The sequence below is a fragment of the Amphiprion ocellaris genome, chromosome 10, assembly GCF_022539595.1.
Source record: "Amphiprion ocellaris isolate individual 3 ecotype Okinawa chromosome 10, ASM2253959v1, whole genome shotgun sequence".
Classification (NCBI taxonomy): domain Eukaryota; kingdom Metazoa; phylum Chordata; class Actinopteri; family Pomacentridae; genus Amphiprion; species Amphiprion ocellaris.
This window is the reverse complement of record NC_072775.1, coordinates 17,931,950-17,951,173: the sequence shown is the minus strand read 5'-3', so window position 1 is coordinate 17,951,173 and position 19,224 is coordinate 17,931,950. Positions and strand designations below refer to the sequence as shown.

At 39.6% G+C, this 19,224-nt stretch overlaps 1 protein-coding gene across 3 annotated transcripts in view; it reads right to left on the bottom strand.

The window, feature by feature from the left end:
* The window catches only part of LOC111579929 (laminin subunit alpha-3), a 61,338-nt gene that overhangs the window by 41,129 nt on the left and 985 nt on the right, over positions 1–19,224 (bottom strand). For all 3 annotated transcript variants that reach the window (XM_035955907.2, XM_035955908.2, XM_023287459.3), the window contains exons 2-7: positions 18,901–19,053; positions 4,579–4,696; positions 3,114–3,232; positions 2,857–3,027; positions 2,127–2,227; positions 535–650 (exon numbers count right to left, since the gene is read on the bottom strand). In XM_035955907.2, the coding sequence (XP_035811800.2) occupies positions 535–650; positions 2,127–2,227; positions 2,857–3,027; positions 3,114–3,232; positions 4,579–4,696; positions 18,901–19,053 (778 nt within the window). The remainder of the gene's footprint in view (positions 1–534; positions 651–2,126; positions 2,228–2,856; positions 3,028–3,113; positions 3,233–4,578; positions 4,697–18,900; positions 19,054–19,224) is intronic.

The window sequence follows — 19,224 nt, the reverse complement described above, 5'->3', positions numbered from 1 at the left end:
ATACCACCCCCGTGTCTCATTAATGTTTATGAATGGTTAGGGTGCATTTCTATTGCATGAGTTCACTGATTGAATTACAAGCCTTCTTCATCTTTCCCTCTCTGTATTTGTGGCTGCTGTAAAGTCGTATTTCATGACGGGAAAATTTGTCAACACTCCAAAGCAATTAGATCCCAGCTGACACAGGCTCTGCTGGCTGACTCCGTGGCTCGCTGATAAGCTTTCACTCCCTTAGGCTGGACTGGCTAGCTGAATGACCAGCTAACTATGAAGACCAAAAGCAGTTACCCACAGTGCCTAGTTGTGCACTGTGCTGTTCATTGCACATACCATATGAGGAATGTCCTCTCAACTCTTCAGTGAGCCTCACTCCAACACCATATCAGGGCATCCACAACAGGGCTTAAATATCAAGAGGGAAGAGGACACTCCAGCCCTCTCCAGGGGTCGTAATTCAAGGAGCCAACAGCATGAGGAGTAGCAGAATGTGGTTTTGTTTACACATCGAATGAAGTATTGCACATGTACACTTACGTTGACACTCATTCGGGCTGTCAACAGTTGCGGCGCGCCACGGCTTCTGGTTAAAGCCTGGGCAGCAGCGGTCACACGACTCGCCACAGGTGTTGTGTTGGCACTCGCACTGGAATCTAAAGAAAGCAGATGAGACACCTGGATTAAGCAGTGCCAAGGCTCTTATTCACCCAAAATCCCCAAAGTTTATTTGACAGCTCTGACACAGCAGTACAAGCTGTGCATCACTGACACATTAACACCATGAGGTTGTTGTGGCAAACACATTAGCAAACAGATGCCCATTAATAAATCCAACACACACAGTGCAACATTCATTTGGAATCATGTTTCAAATGATCAGACAAAGGTACATTAAAATCTGTTCTGCTTTGTCTTTCTTTTTGTCTGTCTGCATGCGGTTTGATGTTGTAATGTATCTGAGTTTTGTTTAGCTGAAAACAGCTTCTTACAACACCTGAAAAGTACAGTGATGAGAGCGGTGAGACAGCTGCAAAGGCACAATGAGGTATCCAAGAATGCTGTTCTGTTGCTTAGCTTTTCACAATACAGAAGGTTACAGTTCATCAAAGCAGCTCTTTATCTCATATCTTTCCATTTTACCAAACATCTACAGCATCAGCCAGTAAACAGAAAAACTAAAAGAATCCACTGCTTTTTATAATGGTGATGTCAGTGTATAAACATATGAGGTAACTGTCCTTCATCAGAAATAATTCACTGTTCCTGATTGCATCTGTACTTTACTTGATACACCATATTTGGCAGCATTTTAGTGATCTCTGCCCCTTCATTTTCAGCATTAAGTCATTGTACAAAATTGGTTATACAAAGTGAAGCCCATTATACAAAAGACTATTCAGCTCTGTTAATGAATACGTGGAGTCCTTGGTTGAAGATTAACTTCAAAGTTAAGACCTGAGCTAATGACAAAGATCCAGGCTGATCAAGACATTTTTTTAATTCGTTGATATTGTCAAAAACTTAATCCCAATTCTTTGTTTACATTCACTGTCAGAAAGGTATCATAAAGGGAGAGGACAGTTTGTGGCAGGATGCTAGAAATTAACATTTGAACTAACTATTGATAATCTGCAGCTCACAGTTTAAAAAAAAAATGATGACACAGGAGGGCAACTCTGCAACTTATGCCATCAGGATATAGGAACACTGTCCTAGCTGATCTGAGCAGGGACAAGCACATGAGCTATGCACAGATGTCCTTAAGCATCACAAAAGTCTGTGTCATGGTGGCCTGTTGCTCGCTAGACTCCCCAAAATGCTCTCTGTTTGCCAACATAGAACTGTCTGTAGTCTGAGTGACTAACTTCTGGGACCAGGTACTACAGCTAATCTACAGTATTTTAAGTGTGTATTATTGAGGGAAATGTTATCTGGTATCAGCAGATACTAAATGTCAAATAACGCGGATCGGACAAAAAAACTTGATCGGAACATCCCTACTTCAAAGTTAACTGTTGTAATACTTGTAGGGAAAAGGTTCAGGTTGGATTTAATGAATGCAATAATAAAAAAACATTGTGTCAATATTTATAGTATGGTTGATCATGGCATGTGTGTACATTACGAACCTGCTTGGGTTGTCCTGGTTACGCCCCCCACCACACACCTGGGCATGCCCATGACAAACACAGCGTCCACCGATGCTGATGTCTTTGATACTGTAGTAATACTGTCAGCAAATAACGGAAACGTTATCACCTGGACAATTTCAAAGTAATAGCAATGTTATCATCAGCAACTCAGTGACATCATCCACATCAGAACAAATGTCTGTCTCTGCTCGGCAGCAGAAGTGAGTCACACATGTTGACAAGTGCAAACTTAAACTGTGATTCATGAGCCAAGGCAAACTTTGCAAGGTGAATCAAGGCAATATATAAAATAAGGTAAGACAAAAATCAACAGCTGACATTACGGTGCCATTCTTTGTGTTTACAATAGAGACATAAATCCTGAAGATACATTCCTAGAATGATGTATTCACAGCTTTACCAGGAAATATCATCAGTATGACCTTACTGTGTTTGTTTCATCTGCTTTAAGAATATCACACACCTGCAGCATGTAGGATCTGTCCAAACTAGTCACTATCAAAGGAATTATCATGATGATTGGGCAGACAGATCTGGCATTAGGTGTTGACATAGATGAATTGTGAGCAGGCCAGTGTGTTTGTGTCAGCAAAACAGGGAGCTGGCAGGTAGGTGGTATCCAGCAGTAAATTTGGCTCGCCCAAATGGGAAACAAGAGTCTGCCAGCGCGACACCTTGGTGTGAGATTGTACAGTATGTGCCTCACCCTGCGTGTGACAGTGGGATCTCTCTGGGCCTTCGAGATAAGGTGGCCGAGCAGGGTGTTGGTGCGGAGGAAGTGCAGGCGGATGTTGGTAGCCTTTGTAAAGTCTTGCAGCACCGGTGAGTAGGTGAAGTTTCTGGACCCCGGCCGGCCGTTTACCAGAGACACCACAATCTGAGCAATACAAGGTTATTGTACAACAACTGTGCTTGATTCTTGATACTATTTTGGTTTGGTTTTCTGTCTACTTGATAGTTTACCTCTCCATTCTCCAGAGGGACGATCCGTGAGTATTCTGTGGTGCAGAGCTGGTCGTCATCATTTATTATACGTGCATTGGGCTGTTTTCCAAAGCTTTCGATGCACTCACGCTTTGAATCTGCCAAAAAAAAGAAGTCTTAACTCTTTCTACTCATATTCTTACCTCATATTCCTTTCATCTTTCATTTGAAGGTAATGGTAGTGACATTTTTACATGGATGATATGTCACCAATTATTACAACACAGCAATACCTCCAAAATTATTTGGATTTTCATTTAACAATATTTTCAATAACATGAAAGCTTTTTTGTGGTACTGACAAACTGAACTAGGGATATAATTATAGGAAAAATAATACCCAGTTGCAGTATTTGTGCAAAAGGAAATAAACTGTTCAAAGACAAAAATCAAACCAAACAGTGCTAAAATTTCAAAGATAACAAATGAGCATGAACTTGGATCCAGTACATATGAGCAGATACACTGACATTCAGTCACAGCTGTGTCTCTTTGCAATTTCTCAAAACTCAAACATGCCAACTCAGCAAATATAAAACATGTATTAGGTGTGTAGTTCAGGTGGTAAGTTCCACATTTACTGCATGCCACTGTCATGTTTAACACAAAATATATCCCAAAACCAAGTTTCAACACTGATGATTTTCCAAGAATCTTAATTGATTTAAAGTTAGAATGTTCTGCTGTCATTTTAAATCTTCCCTACTCACACACATACACACACACACACTCACTTACTATTCTTAACTGCCCTAAGCCGTCAAATCAGACTACCAGGATTAAGTATACAGCTGTAAATATATTTAAATCCGTCTTAACAAAAGGCCTTTTCACAGCAAACATTTCGACTTGTCATGGCAAGAAAGGCCCACATGTAATTATTAAGGTTACTAATGACTGCATTTCATTTGTCTGTGCAAGTTCAGAGTTATTGGTAACACATGTGCTGGATTACCTGCATTGGTAGGCTGTTAATTTTATTAGCTAGTGTCTGCTATAAATGTCTATTGCAACAGAATGACAGTTATCTCTGCTTTTTTTTAGATTTCAGTGATTGCTGTTGTTTGCACATCATCTTCATGAATTTTCAATCTTCTGCTATTCAATCCAAAGAGAAAACCTGCAACCAAGAGTGATGACCAAATCACTGCTTGTGTTTTTCAGAGAAAAACTGAAGAAAATGTTACAGATTTACTCAAAATTTTAAGTGTGCATTTCAAATTTTCTTAATTTGCTTACAAAATGCTGCCATGCTGGGAGACTGGTTAGTTAAGTGTAAGCAAGTCAATCTTAAATTTTCTATGTCATATTCTTATCAGCAAGTCCATAAGGTGATTCAGTCATCATGTTTCAACATTTGAGAATTGAGGCAGTGTGCATGAAGTGTTTTAATACATACAATAAAAGGCTCAGTGTTGCTAAATACAATAATATGTGAACTTACGTGCAAAATACTGCCAGGGGGTGAAGGTTCTCCCATTGTCCACAGAGCGCTCCAGCACCCACAGGTCAGGACGAGGTGAATTAGCGAACTTGATGAGGACATAGGCTACATGGAAGAGCTAAAAACCAGAACACAAAGAACAGGCTTAACAAAAGGCAGCCACTGCTCAGAGCGGATTTTGGCAAAAATTGTAGTTTCCTGCCCTGCTTGGCATGGAGCTCTGACACTATCCTTATTTCCTTTCTTTGGAAAGTCTGGGCACAACATCAGCTCTATTGTTGTTTCTCTACAAATGATCACTACTGAATTAATGACTTTAGTGAAGTCTTAGCCATGTCACTAATTCGGCTTGTTGTTTTGAGCCTTTATTACTCTTGTAACTAAACTTCAGCACTATCTGTGCAGCCACATTGAAGTGCAAACAATTCACTTAAATTTGTTTGCATAAAGTCCAAAATGGTGCAGGTGCAGCTAGGTTAGTGAAAAGACATCAGCTAAGCCCACATGATCCTCGTCTGTTCTTTGAACTTTATATCACCACCTTCCATCAGTATATACAGTCTGTTCAAGGGCAGAAAATAATGCCAATGATTGTTTCTGCCAACACTGAGCTTTCTGTCCGGCTCATGATGCTCACTACAGCCCATTTCCTGTGCAGTACGTCAACATCATTATCCAGCTTGACTTCAGCTTGATTGAACATTGTACAATACAAAGGTAATTTGCGATAGCCAAAGCTTTCTTTCTTATAATCTGGCACAGACTTGGTTTGGAATTTAAACCCTGTAACACCAAGCTGCACGTGACACCTGCAGTGTCAACAAAAAGCCTCACCTACTCCTGACCACCACACCCCTGTGTTGTTCTATAAGGTTGAAATACTGTTTATCTAAATGCTGGCCAAGGCCCCATAACAGTGTGGTTTGAAAACAGAGCAGTGTAGGTGCAAATGCTCAGCCTAAAAAACCTGCTCTCAGGATTGCAGTGATGAATGAAAACTGTATCTAAAATATAGTGCACTATTTTAATAAAAGACATTTCTACAGACTGTCTCTCTTTGAGAGGGATGAAGGCAGGCCCACACTCGTCTAGCATCCCTCAGCACCTTGATGAAAACCCCAGCGGGCATTTGAAATATTCAGGTTTCTGTCTCTCCTTGCGTGAGGCAAGGAGTTATATCAAAGCAAAGTAAATCACAGCAAAGCCTCGGCGGTGGAGTCATTGACTATGTCAAAAAGAATCCACGATTATCTTGCACAATTCCTCCCCCAACACTGAGAATTAAAACCCTCAAGTTCAAGTAGCTCTTTGGGTTGATGGATTGTGAGAGAGTTCAGAGGTCGGCTGGGGAGCTGTTTGCCCTTGTTCTTTAAAGACTGCTGAAAGTGCCTAGTAAGCACTGTTCCCTCTAAGCTGCGCACTGCTGACACGGTCTCCGCACACAGAAAATCTGCGCTGCGCACCAAAAAAAAATCCAACCAAAATTGTAAATAAAATAAACACATAACAATTCATTCTGTGCTATTTTTCAATGTGAGTCAGTGAATGACCGGTGACTGGCTGCTGCAGCCAATGATGCGATTCACATACGTATTTACCATAGACTGTATATAATGGTATTTACGCAGCTAATCAACATCAGGCGTCCTTATGTGCAGCCACCATAGTTCTCATAGATATGAATGAGTAGATAGGACACGCCCCTTTGAGCTGCGTGCTACAGCGAGGCTAAGCTAGTGGGGGAAAAGTTTCAGTGCATTCCGTTGATGTAGATGGCATGAAAACGGAAACAACAAGTATGCCGTCTCACTGTGCTGCATACAGTTACACACTAAGTCATACGATTGAGACGGACAGTCTGAGGACTGAAATCTTCTAAGTTCCTGAGTAGTTCTCTGTTAGTTTGAACCTTCAGACAGTCTGAGGACTGAAATCTTAAAAGTTCTTGAGTAGTTCTCTGTTAGTTTGAACCTTCAGACAGTCTGAGGACTGAAATTTTAAAAGTTTCTCAGTACTTCTCTGTTAGTTTGAACTTTCTGGTTAACAGAAGCCTTAAAACTTGTGACCATGAGTCTTGATTTCACATTTAGACCATCCATCTGAGTTCTTCTCAGACCTTCACCTGTGGGTTTTTTTAGAAATCCTGAACAAACTTTGATTCTCTTCACTGAACAGTAAAGTTTGTGGAGATCAGAAGGTAACATTAGTTTGATCAATGCCTTCAACTACTAGTAGACTTTATCTGGAAAGCAGTTTTCTGAAATGAGTTCTTAGTAAATCTATCCACAATCAAACCATGAACATAGAAAGAGGAAATGTTTGAAGAAACAACTTGATGTTTTCATTTCAGACTAGAAAACGCTTTTAGAACTTTATCTGTTTTTGCTCTTTTTGATTGTTTTATTGTCTCTTCTGTTTAATTTGATCTTCTAAAGTCTAACTGGTGTCTTTTGAAATGTTTCGTCTTTAGTTTGATTCTTCTTAAACGTTTAGTTTTGCTCTTTTCTCACCTTTTATTCTTTTCTAATGTCTGATTTGATTTCCAAATGTTTTGTCTTTTTAATGTTTAATTGTTTTTGCAAATGTTTTATCGGCTTGTTTGAGTTTCTTTTTCTTTCCCAATATTTAATGTTTCGATTAAATCTTTAAGGTTTTTCTTTTTAAATGTTTTACCACCTTTTAATGTTTAATTTTCTTTTTAAATGCTTCATTGTATTTTCTGTGTAATTCCTATTTGAAGTTTTATTGTCTTTAAGATGTAATTTTCTAATTAAACATAAAATTTTTTAATTAAATGTTTTGTTTTTTCTTTTTTGGCCTTTTCCAGCTTTTTATTGGATAGGCGTAGTGAGAGACAGACAGGAAACGGGGGAGAAGAGTCATGGGAACACATGCAGAAAAGGGCCACTAGCGGGACTCGAACCCAGGCCGCTGCGTCGGGGACCAGCCCCTGTACATGAATCACCCACTTAACCCGTTGAGCTATACGGGCACCCACGTTTTGTCTTTTTAAAGGTTTAATGATCTAATTAAATGTTTTGCTTTTTTTAAAAATGTTCAATGGTGTTCTTGTTTAATTGTATTTTTTTTTTAAATGTTTCATGATGGAAAGTATTTCATCTGTAATTTGTAATATTTGTATATTAAAAATTTTGTTTAATTTCATACTGACATGTATTGTATCGCGTTGAATTATCTCATTCAATATTTTGTCTGTTTAATAGAGTAAACATTAAATTACATTAAATTATATTAAACAGACAAAATATTGAATGAGATAATTCAACGCGATACAATACATGTCAGTATGAAATTAAACAAAATTTTTAATATACAAATATTACAAATTACAGATGAAATACTTTCCATCATGAAACATTTAAAAAAAAAATACAATTAAACAAGAACACCATTGAACATTTTTTAAAAAAGCAAAACATTTAATTAGATCATTAAACCTTTAAAAAGACAAAACATTTAATTACAAAATTAAATGTTTAATTAGAAAATTACATCTTAAATTTCTTAATTAGATTATTAAACCTCTAAGAAGACAAACATTTAATTAAAAAATTAAATGTTTACATAGAAAATTACATCTTAAAGACAATAAAACTTCAAATAGGAATTAAACAGAAAATACAATGAAGCATTTAAAAAGAAAACTAAACATTAAAAGGTGGTATATGTATATATAATTTAATTGTAATTAATGTTTAACTCTATTAAAGACAAAATATTGAATTAGATAATTCAACAAGATACAATGCATGTCATTATGAAAGTAAACAAAATTTTTAAAATACAAATATTAAAAATTACAGATAAAATATTTTCCATCGTTAAACATTTAAAAAATACAATTAAACAAGAATATTAAACATTTTTTAAAAATGCTAAATATTTAATTAGATTATTAAACCTTTAAAAAGACAAAACTAATTAATTAATTAGAAAATTACATCTTAAATTTCTTAAATCTTTTTAATAATCAAACTTTTTAAAAGTTTTATTGTATTAATTTTTTCCTGTGATTTAATTGCTTTTTGTTATGTGGTTTATTTCTTTAATCTTCTTTTTCTGTCAAGACTTTAACCCCAACCTTAAAAATGAAATAAACCCTTAAATCACAATGAAAATACTTCTGTTGTCACAATCATGAGTTAGTCAGTTATTCAGTTTATCAATTCAACTTTATTTGTTTAGCACCTTTTACACAGATGACAAAACTAAACAAGCAAAGAGAAAAAAAATATGCTAAAACTGATTAAAACTCAAAAACATAAAAAAAAAATAAAGATTTAACATGGTAATGAAATATGTTGTGTCCAGGGGATGGAGGAAGTTTATTGAAATCTTCTTGGGCTCACATGGTAAATCATTTAACATATAAACTTGATATTCAGTCTAAGGAAACTGGAAACTGCAGAGCGACAGAAGAACCAACAATATCTCCTGTTTTCTCCTTTAATGAGTCGACTCTTCTTGTGCTTTCAGACCAAAGAACTACAGACTCTTCACAACCTGCTCAAACTCTTGGTACAGGACCTCACCACACGGGTCAAGAAGGTTTCCGTCTCATTTCTACTCTGAAGCTCACCTTCTCCTGCTCAAACTGCTGACAAATGTTTCTGCTGCTCTAAAGTCTGGTCTCCAGAACTTCCTAAAAACTCTCAAAGTCTCTTCTGCTGCAGGTTGCTTTGTAGAACTGTTACAGAAAACCTCACTAAACCACATGGAGGGGCCTCAAGATAGTCGTCCAAATGAAACCATACAAAAACCAAACTAGCACAACCCAAACACTAAGGTCTCCTGCAGCCTACCAGAGAACCTCTGAGAACAGAGAATCAGGACAGGAACTCTTACCTTCTGGACAACAAACATTGGTTCTCAAACAAGAATACAGAATGTGTCTGACCAAAAACCTCTAAAGACTCACTACAGCCAAGATAAAGACACAACTCAGCTGCACCAAATCCACTAATCATTGCACACATTAGCACCATGTGCTAACTGTGGCTAAAGAACCACATTTACCAAGACAACTATCCAGTACAAAGCCCTAAAACACACCAAGAAACACATTAAAGTCTATTTTACTGCTGGAAGCTGCAAGCCAACGCCTAAAGAAGAAACTAAAGCAACAGAGTCAAACCCGGTTCACTGGTGAAGAGAAGCAGAGGAAATGTTTGGCTGCAGCTAAATAAAGCAGGAAGACACTGAGCTGCTCAGGTGTTCCTGATAACACCAAGCTGCTCAGGTGTTCCTGATAACACCAAGCAGCCACCTGGACAGCCAATAGGAACACAGCTTCCTGAAGGCCAGAGGGTTGGGTTAGTGAAGGAAATTTAATTTAAAGCTGAAGCAGAAAGTTAACAAAGAAAGTTGAAAACCACCTTCTGATACCTGAAATCTCTGAGTTTTCACACAAAGAACACCTGAACATGTCAAACTGGTTTCATAGTAGAACCATCATTGTAAAAACGTCATAGTATGGTGTGTTGCTCAAAAAACATTAGGACCCGGCTGTCAGGGAACAAACATGTAAGAAACATGAGAACAGAGAGAACCCAACCAGTAGGTCACAGTTTATCATCCCCCAGTCATCTCCTGAAGTCCATATGGTGAGAGACATCAGTATCTGGTTGTTAATTTACCAGAGGATGCTTATAATCATGCTGATGTGGTCTGTACTCTACAGTATTTTAGTGACTCAATAAATGCCTAAGTCAACCCACCCGGCCAGCAGGCAGATGGGTCCCCCCACATTAGAGCCGGGTTCTGCTCGAGGTTTTTTTCCCTGTTAAAAGGGTGTTTTCCTTGCCACTGTCGCCTTTTGGCTTGCTCTGGGGGTCAGGCATATTGGTTCTGTAAAGCGTCTCGAGACAATTTGACTGTAATTGGCGCTATATAAATAAGATTGAATTGAACTGAATTGAATTGAATTGAATTGAATTGTTTTTTTTTAAATGCTTTTTAGTTTTTAATAAACATTTAACAGCCTGTATGTAATCAATAAATGGCCTTTGTCTATCTTAAGAAAAATTCACTCAGAACTCTATGTTATCAGTACTAAATAAATCACTAAATACATGCATACACACAAAAATAAGTTAATACATTAACTGTGTTAAGATGAGATTTAGATTTTTAAAAAGTTGTTTATGTTTTTGCAGAATCCAGTATTACTCACTGGTTGGTCATTACATTTTATTAGTTTGATTTCACTGTTTAAAATGATGCCACCTCTTTTCAGACAGAACCTGTGATAATAAAACAATACAACATTTTTAGTTCTGTGTTAATAAAGCACTTAAAGCTGTAAGTATGGCGAAATGCTTTTTTCAAAATTAAATATATCACTCCTTAGGTGGTAGTGGCCCCAAGTTCAGTAAAGTTGGAAAGATATTCACAGATTCGGACTTCCAGCATCAATAACTCATTAGATATAGGTTGTCAAAACATAAACGGTGCCTCTTTCCCATTGTTGCAAGGCAGACAATGTGCTACAAGCCCAGTTTTATCAAAAGTAGCTGTCTTTCAAGCTACAGGAATAACATTGGTGTCTATGGAGTGAACTGGGTCCGTCTGCAATTTGCAAAACCGCTGCAACAGTAAAGAGAGACAAATATTCAATAACTTCACTCTTATACATTGTAGTGTCACTAAAATCACTGCAGCCTTCAACTGGCTCCTGTTGACAAAGTGTTTTAACAGAAATGTAAATGCTGTAATTTGATTCTTTTAATGAACCATGTAACTTGAATGGATGTGATGCTGGTGTGACCACAGTGCACACGTCTGATGTTGCTCACAGTGGTCCAAGGGACGCTCAGGGAGTTTGTGTGTTTGCTCAGACTCATGAAAAATTACAGGGAACATTGCTAGTAAGTAACAACAAAATCATTAGATTGCAAATCGTGAATAGTCTTTGACTTGACCGTCCTCTAATCAGTGTTCCCACAAAGGAAAACAGCCCGGGTGTAAGTAAATAAAATAGCTTCCTCCTAGCCTCAGCCTTGAATGGGGTGTGTCTTGAAATTAATCAGAGAACACTTCCATTCACATGCAACAGGATGCGCAAATGACAAAAAAAAAAAAGATAAATAGCTCACACAAGACATGGCCAAATGTCTAAAAATAGAAGTTTTTAGCATGGAAGCTGCCTACTATCAATATGCTGGTTCTGCTGAAAACCAGGAGGAAGTTTGGTTCACACGGGCGGAGATGACAGTAAAGGAGGGAAGGGAGAAGGGAAGTAGGAGGGTGAGATGGGAGGAGGGTGAAAAAGGGGTAGGGGTGGCTAGAGACGTGCTGGCTGGCATGCAGACCCATCTCAGATTCCAAACATAGCGCCACATTCCCCGTCGCTCCTAATGCCCCCAAAGCACAGCATGCCACTGCTTTCAGGAACTAGTCACTGACAGCAATGCACAGCAGTGAAAATCTCCACCACTTGCCATGATAAAGATGGCAACTTCAACAGATTCTCCAGTTTCACAAACATAAAATTGATCACAAATAGAAAAACCTCTACCCCAGTGTTGGTAAAGTCAGATACCAGCTGTGTTTTTCTAAGGATTTATGTGGTTGGGTAATGATAGATTCACATCAGTTTACCTGATGTTCAGCCTGCTCTTAAATGTTCAGGATATTTCTGCCACACTAACTAGCTAAAGAGCCTGCATGTCAATCAACTAACTTTAGTTTCTGCACATTTTTTTTTAATTGAGTAATTGTGCATCTCTGTACTGTGGCACCTAATATTGACTTGACGCCAAAATGTCAGTGTTGGCACGAACAATCCTCCGGAAACAAACCCAGTCAAAAACAGACAGTGTGATCTTGGAAGAAGGAGGCCTGTCCTGGCATGGCTTTGCTTAATTTCAGGCCTGTCTCTCCAACTGTGTCCTGCCAGTCTAAACACACACTCTTGAAATATGTCCAGCACCTACGTATTGTTTGGAGGGAGCATGAAATATTGTGATGGCGGCATGCTTTGCACATGAGCAGAGGACTCCGGGGGCATGAAAGACATGAAACAGATTGACAAGCTTGTGGCAAAAGCACTTGGAATAACATTCGAGCAGAGCCATCCTGTGCCCCTCCCAGGATCTGCAGCCTGAGGCTTTAGACAAGAGTGTCATACCAGGAGGTTTAACATAGGAGGCTGTGGGTGGGTGTCAGAAAGGCCAGGGGTTGAGCTGTGACAGGTATGGACTGTTTGACAGCTACCCTCTTCGCCTTCTACCAGCCTTCTTAAATTACTGACCTTGACCCCCTCTGTCAAATATACAAGGTATAAAGTATCCAGATCTCCCGTAGCCTTCTAATTAACACAAGAGGGCAACAGAAACAACCATGTCCCCCATGACCAAACACCATTTTAACAGCACCATATTAACATTTTCCCTTTCTCAGTACACTTGTAGTATGTGTAAATGAATTTTGATTAACACACACAGCCACTCCTAAATCTGTTAACTACAAATATTACATGCCCAATGAGTGTGTATTGCATGAATTATCAAGTCTACATTAATGACCCCTGATATTTATTACCCAGTTTGTGTGCGACAACCCAAGCGTGATAAATTGCAACCCTTAAGTGTGAACTGCAGCTTGCCCTTCAGGTAATAGAGCTGTGGGGCAGCGTTTAAACTCACAGGAAAATCAAAGATCTAAAACAAAAGATCTGATTGCGTGACCCTTACCCAGTTACTCCTGTTGCCGTGCCTGTCGCGTGCGTCTCTTCGATTATAATCTCTTTATGTTGATTAAATGAAGTGTACTGTAAATGAACTGGGTAGGAATGTCCCACAGAATTCTCAACCATCAAACTATGGCGTCTGCAGGAATAACTGCTCCTTTATTTCATAATCCAACCATTTCATATCTAAAGTTATTCCATTGCCCTAAGTACTGTGTGCTGCCAAGTCAAGATGAGGCACTGTGCATAACTAATGCACAGTACAATCTAACTCTATCAAAAGGCATGAGATGTAGGCTAGCAATCCAGCACTGATCATTTTCATCAAGTGCAGTAAAGACGCAGCTATTGAATATCCTAATCCCACATTCCAACTAAAGGGCGCTGCAGAGCCATGAAGACTAAATCTACTGAGAGATCAGAGTCCTGACAGATAGAAGCCATCTAAGTGAGGCCCTGAGAGTCTGATGTGAGATCAGAAGAATGCAATTCAAAGGAGAGGAGGCATCACCTTCTGCTGGAGCGGATCAACCGAGCTAGACAGAGCACACTGCAGCCTGGAGGGGAGGAGCAGTTGCCCTCCAGTTTGTAACAATGCAATGTACAACTGTTTGTGGTAACAGGTGGGCGGTGGAAGGGGAAGGGGGCAGTCTGGTGTATTTTTCTCAGTCTCCATGACAGAATTAGTGAGGCAGTAACAAAGAACAGTTGGCTAAAAGGTACAAGAGAACTGTAGGTGTAACATACAACAAGCTGCTACTTGTTACCAGTCTTCTTATTGTAAAAGCCTGAGGTGGGGCCACTCAAGAATCTGCACTTATGTGTGCTTTTTGGCAGTGAAACTATATGTTTGCTTATTCATTAGATGGCAAAATCTTATTTTTAAAAGTCATGGAGAATTCAAAATGGGCTATACCCTAAACTATTCAGCATCAAAGATTTGACAAGCTAATAATAAGCATTATATTTCCCAATTTGCATTTGTTAGCAGTAGTCTTAACTAAAATATGAATCTTTGTTTCAACTGGTTCAAAACCAAAACCACTGAAAAGTCTAAGCACAAAACATAATGACTCTCTGACTGCAATGTTTCCACAGAAATGACTGAAATACTATTGAATCATTGCAGTATTATACTGATGCATGTCTATTAATGACCTCAACTGCAACGCATATGGACGACCACAAAACAGTTCTGTCAAACGGGTGTTGGAAAACCTCTGCTCTTTTAACATGTCCCATTGCATCAATGCCTGCGTCAGAAAACCTGTGACAACTGATTAGCACTACTGTACACGAACTGACGACAAAGGCCTTGCAAAGGTGAACAGATCCCACATTAACCCCGACAACCCTTTCCACATCGGAGCTCCAGATTTAGGAGGAGCTGCGGTCCAACAGTCACCCGTGATGCACTCTCCAAGCCAGGCTGCTACTGCTAACTAGCACAAGGCGGCTGTTCGTGGAGTAGTAAATATCTGCTGGGCTGGCCTGGCGCCTCAGGCAGCCCAGCTAAAGACAGGCACTTACATCACCTCCATCGTCACCACAGCAATAGGGACATGCCTCCCAGACAATCCTGTCTCTAGGGTCGGACTGAGCCAGCTACACCATATGAACAAATTTTTAGTACAAAGCAACGTCTACAGTAGGACAGGTTAGATTTTCAACAGCGATTTACTCCATTCTTTGTCATTTTGAGACAACATATGCAAATCATGACACCTTAATTAGGATTACAGCCTGTACATATTGAAAACCATTTGTTGCATGATTTAGAAGAACACAGTGCAGTGATGTACACTGAATGCGTGCTCACAAGATCATCCATGCATGCAAGCAAGCATCATGCTTGGTTGTATCTTAATGAGTGTTAATGCTCAGTAAGAGGGAAAATGAAATATTTTCAGTCGAGACTTGTGTGTTTGTGTGTGTTTTCCGTTTAAGTGCTTTCTCACCACCAAATTACACCACCTCTCTATTTCTGTCTATTTATCCCGTGAAAAGAGGAGGCCGGGTCACTTTCAGCAAGGCTCAAAAAGAACCAAACCTTTGTGAGAGTCTGAGTGCACAGAAAGGATGTCACACAATACCGCCTAGAAGCAGTCCAACACAAAAGGGGGCGACGGCTGCAAATAAAACATTCAAACCAACTTTGGTGGGAGGTGGGCTCCTGAGAGAGAGGATTAGGTTCTAGGAGAATGTCTCTAAAATTGAGTTCTTGGAAGCTTTGTCTCTTGACGATTGCATATTTGTGAGCAGATTTAAAGCCACTGCACTAACCTGAACCAGAACACTCTTCTCCTCCTTCATTACAAAGCCATGTCATGGATTTTGCACTTCTGGTATTCATATGTACAGCCACCACAGCCAGATGAGCAAATAACCCACAAATCACAGATTAGCAACAAGATGTTACACCATGTAAATCCACAAAACCGCCTCACAAAGCTCCATCATCAGCACAACAAACACCTGACACCCACAGAAATAATCCGCAAATTTAACCTTCACTTAAAAACACCATAAAGTCCCTTGAACGTGAATCAGCAACTAATCAGAACCTAAATCAAACCAGTACAGTCCTATATTCATTCAGTGCCTGACTCCTACCAATCAGAAGCAGTTCTGTGTCATCAAACAAGAGACAGACAGCAGTAAGCCCTGGTATGTTTGTCTCACATGGTCTACTCTGGGCTCACTCAGGCAGATAAGCGCATGTGGTCGGGGCTCCTAAAATACATTCCCCAGAAAAAAGGAGTGACTGGCAGTCTGATACATGGTGTAAATGTTTAGCAGAACAATGGCTTACCTACTGTGTCCCGTAAATAGTTTAACAAGGGCAAAAGTTCCAGGAAAAGTAGTCAGTATTATGGTGGGGATAGATGTATCATATAATGGGATCTACAGATAATGTTTTATTAGCTCTTGACATATTAATCTATTTGGCAAAACAAAATGTCCAAGAGACAAGACAGGAGCTACATCAGTGAATCAATTAAGAAATGACCTGGGTTTCAAGAAATATCTACTTAACAGCAAAAACAACTCAAAACACTGAAATATTCTAGAGGTAATTTAGGCAAAACACCATCTTTAACTGTCACACAGAAGCCAAGTGAAGATCATTGAGGTCGCTTCCTGACTAAAGGAGGGATTTGTTATGGGTCACGGGTCAAAAGCCAAGAAGTCACAAAAACAGGGAGTAGCTTGCCTGCCTGCTTTGACCTGTCTGAAACATGGAGCTTATCCAGAGGAGATTTCTGAGCTGGAGGCAATTTAGAAACTGATCATGTCATAAGAAGCTGCTCACCTCTATTCTGGTTCATGACAGTGGTACTATGATATTTTGCCTGAAAAGAAACAGGGCTAAAAGTCTAAAGTGGGGAAATGTTGAGAAAGTTTTCCTCATGCACCATCTTAGTTCTGGGTATTAATCACACATTCATCAAAGTCAGATAAAAACTTTATCTAAGAAATGGTGAGATATTTTACTGGATAAGAGAATAATCAGGGCAGCTGCAGCTCAGAAAAAAAGTCATTAAGTCCCAAAAGTCCTAAGAATTAATGCTAAGGGAAACCTCTATATCAAATTTTATGGCAGTCCATAAATGTCAAGACAGTTCACTGTTAACCTCCTGGTGGTAGAGGAAAACTCAGAATGTTGGCAACTCATCCCAGTGTAGTTGAGATATTGTAATCCAACAAACAGACCAATATTCCTCTGAGCCAAGGCACTTGCATGCTGGTGGAATTTGTCTGACCAAGTTCACTTTTGATCATTAGTCAACCTTGCTTCAAACAATCCTCTTTGAAACAGAAAAACCGGAAACGGCTCTGTCAAAAAAGCCTGTCTCTTTGAACCTCGTCATTTTAACATAAACATCAACTGTGCCATTATCTAATATATCTACATAGATCTGTACAGACGGCAGCAGGACAGCCACCTGCACAGGTCTTGAAAGAAACCACAGCACCTTTTCAGCTCGTTCTAGCCCACATATTTCACTGAATACATCATTTATCCTGTGGATTTCAAAAGAGTCTATAAAGCTATCAAAGTTGCACGGGGAATAGTCATACAACTTTACAGCTCCAGCACTGTCTTGGATAAGCTTGCATTTGTTTGGTGTAGGGGAGCAATAAAACCATCTGATTAGTAAATAAAACATGCCTGAAGAACATCACAACATTTCAAAACCCAGGCATAAATTATGGGGATATAAGCAGCATTTATCATTACAGACAGACATATATCGTCATATTCTTTGGGTCTTTTCTGTTTTTAGACTTAGACTTTTGCTCCCATTTATGGAAAAGTGCCTCGAAAATCTATTGTCATTGGCAACAACAGAGAATCCCGACTACACTGCATTGATATATTACAGGTTAGAAAGCTGCCAACTTAAATCATCATCATCATTCCATGTGCTACGATTTTCCCCCCAGTTCAGTTGGAATTATTGAACTGTTAGAAGATTTGAGCGCTAAACCAAACCTATAGCTTAGGATGCTCTGGTGGCAGGTGAACCTTATTTGCAGTCGCATTGGTTGCAACAGATGCCATTAAAAGAAAAATGTGTGTGACAGGTGTGTGGTATATGTGGGTGAGGTGGCGTTGCATTGAGAGAGGGCAGGGTGTTGTGCGGTTGGTAGTCACAGTCACAGATCTAGCCACACTCTTTTTAGCACACCATAATGCAATAATGCTGCTTTCAACTGCTCCCAAATAAACTGAGCATTACCACGTATTAAAGGCAGACATCCCTAAAGGCCCTGCATGTGTCCATCCTCTTGTAAGCATGGACTATATTTAGCCATGTAGGATCTCTGTCTAAAAACAGAGACAGAAAAGCCCACACCCATTGTCTGACACAGCGCCCACTGGGAGCCAAAGACTCAACACGTGAGGAGCACTTCTCTTACTCTCTTCTCCAAAACTAGTCAAACCCCTCTTCATGCAAGAGTTCCAGGGCTCCACCTGCGCTTCTCAAATCTGATTTTACGTCCTTCTGATCCCTAATCCAGAGACAGCATTCCACTCTTTCCTCACAGTGGATAATTGAGCGTGAGGTGCAGTTTTATGGGCCGGTAGCCAAACTCCTGCCAGAGACACGGGTCATGATGGAAGCATATTCTCTAGCCAAAGGGGCGTGAATTTGATTCCTGGCAAGAGTCCAACTGCAGCACATTATTCACATGATTACTGCTAGCTGAGGTGATGAAGCTCAAACTGAAAACATAATCGTGTAACACCCGAGGAATACTTGTGAATGAAACACCATGAGCTGAACAACTTTCTTCCAAGCACATTCAAAACAAGCCAGCAGCAGAAAAAACACAGCAGTGACGAAGAAAGTCGTGCCAAAAATACCACAAACTTCCAGTTTCACACAGTGGAGTTGCTGTGACACCACACACACAAATACACAAATGGCATAGCTCATTTCACAGCAGCAGAGCAACAACCAAGGTACAAGTAAATTTTCCTTTGCCTCCCCCTGTAACATTCAGGCGCAGTATTTTACTGTCAGCACAGAGCTGTCATTATTCACACGGCGGGTAACAAGTGGTAAACATCTGTTTGTGCACAGGGTAAGGTATAATCTCACCTGTCTGAGGTCCAGGGTAACATTCACCATGTTGTAGCCCATTCCCCTGGAGAGAGGAGGGCTCTGCCACCAGCGCTCTGTCCCATCGATGGCATTGGTCACCAGGTGAGCTTTGTTTGGGTCAATGGAGTTGCAGTAGTCACAAAACTGACCCTAAATGATGTCAAATATTTGGTGTTTAGAAACATACCCACAGCAAAATACCTGCACCACACAACAAGAATGCTTTACGATAGAAGTAACACTGAAAAATACCCTGCTGACAGAAAATAGTGCAACCAATTGTGTGGAACAGAATTCTTGACTTGAAAAAAAAAACCTGGG